Genomic DNA, 6,962 nt, shown 5'->3' with positions numbered 1-6,962 from the left:
CTCAGCAGCAACGTGACTGTGAACGTGTTTATCCTGGATGAGAACGACAACAGTCCAGTGATCTTACCTCCTTACTCTGAGGCTGGGTCAGTAAACACCGAGAACGTCCCCTACTCTGCTGAAGGGGGCTACTATGTGGCTAAAATCCGAGCTGTAGATTCTGATTCTGGTTATAATGCGCTGCTGTCTTATCACATCACTGAGCCTAAGGGGACTAATCTGTTCCGCATTGGAAGCAGCTCTGGAGAAATCAGGACTAAGAGGCGAATGAGTGACCACGACCTGAAAACCCACCCACTTGTTGTGACGGTATGTGACCATGGAGAACCTTCACTATCAGCTACAGTGACTGTCGAGGTTGTGGTGGTTGAAAGTCTGGACAGCGGGCAGCCTTCCCTAAGACAAGTGCCGATGAAGGAGGAGGGCTTCTCTGATCTGAATCTGTATCTGCTCATCGCTATTGTCTCAGTGTCGGTGATCTTTCTGCTGAGCCTCGTCGGTTTGATAGCAGCTAAATGCTGCGGGTCAGAGGGCGGTTTGAGCAGGTGCAGCGGTCCAGTGGTCACTACACACCCTGACGGGAGCTGGTCTTACTCTAAAGCCACTCAGCAGTACGACGTGTGCTTCAGCTCAGACACGCTAAAGAGCGACGTCGTGGTTTTCCCCTCGCCGTTTCCGCCTGCAGATGCAGAGCTGATCAGCATTAATGGAGGGGACACTTTCTCTCGGACACAGACTCTCCCCAGCTCTGGGAAGGTAAGGGGCAGTGTTATTGTTGTTTTCTGATTTGGGCTGATAAGCTGTGGATGGAATTGGATTGGTTGATATTTTTGTTATTTGTGGTTTGTTCGTTTTTATCAAAGGTGTTTCAGCACCACATTCAGGACAGCAACAGACCTACAACTACCAGAATGGTAATACTGTAGCTCTTTCTTTCTTTCTTTCTTTCTTTCTTTCTTTCTTTCTTTCTTTCTTTCTTTCTTTCGTTTCATGCGAGCAGTGTTTACTTTCAACACTTTTCATTTTAGAACATCCGACGCTTTTTTTGGTAGGCATTTAAACCTGATGATGGTGATGATGATGAAGGTGATGATGATGATGATGATGATGGTCATGACGATGATGATGGTGATGATGATGGTGGTGGTGGTGGTGATGATGATGATGATGATGATGATGGTGGTGATCATGATGATGGTGGTGGTGGTGGTGGTGATGATAATGATGATGATGGTGGTGATGATGATGATGATGTTGATGATGATGATGATGATGATGATGATGATGATGGTGGTGGTGGTGATGATGATGATGATGATGATGATGATGATGATGGTGGTGGTGGTGATGATGATGATGATGATGATGATGATGATGATGATGATGGTGGTGGTGGTGATGATGATGATGATGATGATGATGATGATGGTCGTGGAGGTGATGTTGATGGTGGTGATGATGATGATGGTGATGAAGATGATGATTATGATGGTGGTGATGATGATGATGGTCATGACGATGATGATGGTGATGATGATGGTGGTGGTGATGATGATGATGATGATGATGATGATGATGGTGGTGGTGGTGATGATGATGATGGTGATGAAGATGATGATTATGATGGTGGTGGTGATGATGATGATGATGATGATGATGGTGATGAAGATGACGATCATGGTGGTGATGATGATGATGATGATGATGATGGTGGTGGTGATTTTTTATCATGCTGTGTCAGACTGTTTGCCCAGGACATATCAGAAAAGATCAACTTTGGAGTTTATCGTTTGGTGTTTCTATTTTCATGTTATGGATAAACTTTGTTGGGTGCACTCATGAAAAAAACGTTTTTTAATGTTTTTTTTTGTGACAAAAGGAAGAGCTCTGCTTAGAACCATGAGTTCCATGTAGAACTTGTTCTATTAATGGAGGGGACACTTTCTCTCGGACACAGACTCTCCCCAGCTCTGGGAAGGTGACGGGCGTTTTTACTGTTCTTTAAACTTGAGAAAGAAACGCTGCGGGCTTCATTCTTACAGTCTGCACACTACAATCCGCTCTTAAACTCATTAATAAGAGGATAATTAGAGGGGTTTCAGCACCGCTGATTGGACAGCGACATACATTCTTTCTTTCTTTCTTTCTTTCTTTCTTTCTTTCTTTCTTTCTTTCTTCCTTTCTTTCTTTCTTTCTTTCTTTCTTCCTTTCTTTCTTTCTTTCTTACTTTCTTTCTTTCTTTCTTTCTTTCTTTTTATTTTTACGTGAGCAGTATTTCTACACACTTATGGAATGTCTGTTTAATTTTTGTTAGTAATTAAATCTGATTGGTATCTATCTATCTATCTATCTATCTATCTATCTATCTATCTATCTATCTATCTATCTATCTATCTATCTATCTATCTATCTATCTGTCTGTCTGTCTGAAATTAATTATTTTGCTGAAAACATTTATATTTGTAAGTTCGAAATATTAGAAACTCCAGTTTAGATTAATTTGCTTTTTTGTTCTAATTTCTCAGATGATTCAGCTGCGCTGCTTTTCATTAATGTATATATATATATATATATATAGCCTCTTTAAGATTTCTGAAATTCTAATGCTTTCTTCTCTGAACCCGCATCATCTGCATGTCTTCACTGAGAGATTATCAGTTTATTCTCCGACTGTCTCTGATCGCACCGAGCGGAGCAGCGACGCTCACAACCTGCCACGTTTTAATTCCCTCCGTTTATGCTGAGGAGCAGATGCATGTTCCCTCAGTAAATCGAGGAATTAACTTTACATTCCTATAAAATAATGACCAACTCTACAGTTTCATCTGTTTTTGGCTTTTACGGAAATGTCTGCACTGGTGCTTTTTGGACGGCGTTTCGTCTCTTGGTCCAATCCACACCGTTTGCCTTGCATTTAAAACGTAATGTTAATAGTTTTTATTTTATAAGTTCTTTTGAACTTAATGATCAATACCTGTCTTGTATTTCACGTCAAATCATGGAAACAAAAGAATTGTGTCCATACACTAAGATTAAGTTTATTCTGCTTCTTCATTTTCTTATTACTATCACTGTTGTAGTAATAATTTCCCATAATTTATAGCAAATATACGTGTTCATTTGGACGCAAATATGGCTAAGCTTAAACCACGGCATCTCATATTGTTGGACGACAGATTGTGGCTTGTATTTGTTAAAGCCTAATGCGTTGTTGCTTGCTGTTTTTAATACATTGATGCCAAGCTTTTTCATTAAAGCCCAGTAGCAAATGAACATGACCACAAATGTTCAATGTAAAATAAAGCAATTGGTAAAGATAGAACTATAATAAGTGCTATCGTGGGTTTATTTGATTTAAACGTGTATAATGGCTCCATATAAATGACATATATTACATCAATTATTGTGTTTTAATTCCCTTCCCTTTGGCCAGAATTGCGGTGAAGTGCTGGACTTTTTCCACGTGGAACAGACGCACAGATTCATGGCATTAATTCAAAGCAACGCATTTCAGTGGAGCTGTCTTTTGCTAAAAATCATAAAACTCTCTCATTTATGCACAACTTGCCCACACGAGGGCGCTGTTGACCTGCAATAGGCTTTCACATCAGAACCCTCCCTTTAGGTATACAGCCAGTCCCACAACTGGCTGGGTAGTGCGCAGGATAGAGGAGCTACAGTGGATTACATTCCTCTCCACGGTTTATTTTAGTCTAGTTGAACGCAAAAGGTTGTGAGCAAGTTATTTACTTTGGACGGAATCGTTAAGGGTTGTAATACAAACCTGAATGCCTGTAGGATGCCGGGGCGTTTATGGATCGTGTCTTTGTGCTGGATATGGCTTTGTTATCGGCCCGTCACGTCAGGCCACGCTGTGTACTCCGTGTCCGAGGAGGTGCGCCCAGGCACAGTGGTTGGAAATTTAGCCAAAGACTTAAACCTCAACGTGGCTGATCTGGAGCCTCGCAGGCTTCGCATCGTGTCAGGGTCGTCGAACAAACGTTTTGAGGTGGATTTAAAGACCGGCGCCCTGTTTGTGTTGGGTTCAATCGACAGAGAAGAGCTCTGTCCGAACAGCCTGACTTGCACGGAGACTCTGGAGGCGATTGTTAACGATCCGTTACAGATGCACAGCGTGGAGGTAAAAATACTCGATATTAACGACCACCCTCCTGTTTTTCCAGGGAAATCGCAAACTATCCGTGTTGCAGAGTCAGCTTTGGTTGGATCCAAGTTTCCTTTACTGGGAGCTGAGGATCCAGACATGGGAGGCAACACAATCAGCTCGTATAAATTGTCCCAAAATGCGTTTTTCAGCTTGGAAGTCCATACAGACGCTGACCAGGGCCCATCTGCTGAGCTGGTGCTAACGAAGAGTCTTGACCGAGAGAAGCAGGCTGCAGTCCGGCTCGTGCTGACTGCTGTAGACGGGGGTAGACCACCACGATCAGGGACGACAGAAATCAACGTTGTAGTATTAGATGCCAATGATAACGCGCCTGTTTTCTCCAAATCCGTATATAAAGCTTTAGTGCCAGAAAATATTGCTGTTGGCTCGACGATTTTAACTGTAAACGCAACCGATCTTGACGAAGGAATCAACAGCGAGGTTAGATATTCGTTTAAACAAGGCCAAAAGGGAATATCAGAGAAGTTTTCCATCGACTCCATCACTGGAGACATTTCAGTGGTTGGTGAATTAGATTATGAGAGCACGAGCGCGTACGAGATTCGCGTTGAGGCTCGAGACGGGGGCTCTACCCCGCTCGCATCTCACTGTAAAGTCCTAATCGAGGTGGTGGATGTGAATGACAATGCACCAGATATTAAACTCTCCTCCCTGCTGGACAGCGTGCGCGAGGACGCTAGAAAGGGCACCGTCATTGCACTGATCACCGTGCAAGACAAGGATGGAGGTAAAAACGGAAAAGTGCGCTGTTCCATATCTAAAAACTCTCCATTCGTGTTGGAATCCACGCAAGGGAAGTATTACTCACTTGTGTTAAGTGGTGCTCTCGACAGAGAAGAAAACGAGCTGTATAATGTGTCAATAATAGCCACAGATGAAGGGTCGCCGCCTCTTTCCAGCACCACTGTGGTCGCTGTCCGTGTTTCTGATGTGAACGATAACCCACCTCGCTTCCCAGAGCCGTTTATCGACGTGTATGTAAAGGAGAACAGCCCAGCAGGTGGTCTGATAGCGCAAGTCTCCGCACGAGACATAGATGTTGGTGAAAATGCTCACGTGACGTATTCATTACTGGACAGCTCCAACATGCCTTCAGTTTCAGTGGTTAACATCAACTCTATGACCGGAGAAATTTACAGCATGCAGTCCTTCAACTTTGAGGAGGTGAAGCACTTCCAGTTTAAAGTCCAGGCCACTGACTCTGGAGCTCCTCAACTCAGCAGCAATGTGACTGTGAACGTGTTTATCCTGGATGAGAACGACAACAGTCCAGTGATCTTACCTCCTTACTCTGAGGCTGGGTCAGTAAACACCGAGAACGTCCCCTACTCTGCTGAAGGGGGCTACTATGTGGCTAAAATCCGAGCTGTAGATGCCGATTCTGGTTATAATGCGCTGCTGTCTTATCACATCACTGAGCCTAAGGGGACTAATCTGTTCCGCATTGGAAGCAGCTCTGGAGAAATCAGGACTAAGAGGCGAATGAGTGACCACGACCTGAAAACCCACCCACTTGTTGTGACGGTATGTGACCATGGAGAACCTTCACTATCAGCTACAGTGACTGTCGAGGTTGTGGTGGTTGAAAGTCTGGACAGCGGGCAGCCTTCCCTAAGACAAGTGCCGATGAAGGAGGAGGGCTTCTCTGATCTGAATCTATATCTGCTCATCGCTATTGTCTCAGTGTCGGTGATCTTTCTGCTGAGCCTCATCGGTTTGATAGCGGCTAAATGCTGCGGGTCAGAGGGTGGTTTGAGCAGGTGCAGCGGTCCAGTGGTCACTACACACCCTGACGGGAGCTGGTCTTACTCTAAAGCCACTCAGCAGTACGACGTGTGCTTCAGCTCAGACACGCTGAAGAGTGACGTCGTGGTTTTCCCCTCGCCGTTTCCGCCTGCAGACGCAGAGCTGATCAGCATTAATGGAGGGGACACTTTCTCTCGGACACAGACTCTCCCCAGCTCTGGGAAGGTAAGGGGCAGTGTTATTGTTGTTTTCTGATTTGGGCTGATAAGCTGTGGATGGAATTGGATTGGTTGATATTTTTGTTATTTGTGGTTTGTTCGTTTTTATCAAAGGTGTTTCAGCACCACATTCAGGACAGCAACAGACCTACAACTACCAGAATGGTAATACTGTAGCTCTTTCTTTCTTTCTTTCTTTCTTTCTTTCTTTCTTTCTTTCTTTCTTTCTTTCTTTCTTTCTTTCTTTCTTTCTTTCTTTCTTTCTTTCTTTCTTTCGTTTCATGCGAGCAGTGTTTACTTTCAACACTTTTCATTTTAGAACATCCGACGCTTTTTTTGGTAGGCATTTAAACCTGATGATGATGATGATGATGAAGGTGATGATGATGATGATGGTCATGACGATGATGATGGTGATGATGATGGTGGTGGTGATGATGATGATGATGATGATGATGATGGTGGTGGTGGTGATGATGATGATGATGATGATGATGATGATGGTGGTGGTGGTGATGATGATGATGATGATGAAGGTGATGATGATGATGATGGTCATGACGATGATGATGGTGATGATGATGGTGGTGGTGATGATGATGATGATGATGATGATGATGGTGGTGGTGGTGATGATGATGATGATGGTGATGAAGATGATGATTATGATGGTAGTGATGATGATGATGATGATGATGATGATGATGATGATGATGGTGATGAAGATGACGATCATGGTGGTGATGATGATGATGATGATGATGATGGTGGTGGTGATTTTTTATCATGCTGTGTCAGACTGTTTGCCC

The 6,962-nt window shown here is 43.6% G+C and overlaps 2 protein-coding genes across 2 annotated transcripts in view; both read left to right on the top strand.

Annotated features, from left to right (window-relative positions):
• The window catches only part of LOC108437795 (protocadherin alpha-8-like), a 2,610-nt gene extending 1,712 nt beyond the window's left edge, over nt 1-898 (top strand). Inside the window, exon 1 of the mRNA XM_017715147.2 lies at nt 1-898. This exon is cut by the window's left edge and continues 1,712 nt beyond it. Coding sequence (XP_017570636.2) covers nt 1-786 — 786 coding nt within the window. The 3' untranslated portion in view covers nt 787-898.
• Nucleotides 899-3,669: 2,771 nt separating this feature from the next.
• Nucleotides 3,670-6,330, top strand: LOC119266003 (protocadherin alpha-2-like). The gene is made up of 2 exons (XM_037547431.1): nt 3,670-6,160; nt 6,268-6,330. The coding sequence occupies exons 1-2, from the start codon at nt 3,800-3,802 to the stop codon at nt 6,328-6,330; spliced, it is 2,424 nt and encodes an 807-aa protein (XP_037403328.1). The 5' UTR covers nt 3,670-3,799.
• Nucleotides 6,331-6,962: the final 632 nt, after the last annotated feature.

This window comes from Pygocentrus nattereri, chromosome 18 (genome assembly GCF_015220715.1).
Source record: "Pygocentrus nattereri isolate fPygNat1 chromosome 18, fPygNat1.pri, whole genome shotgun sequence".
Classification (NCBI taxonomy): Eukaryota; Metazoa; Chordata; class Actinopteri; order Characiformes; family Serrasalmidae; genus Pygocentrus; species Pygocentrus nattereri.
This window is presented reverse-complemented; position numbering and strand designations above follow the sequence as displayed.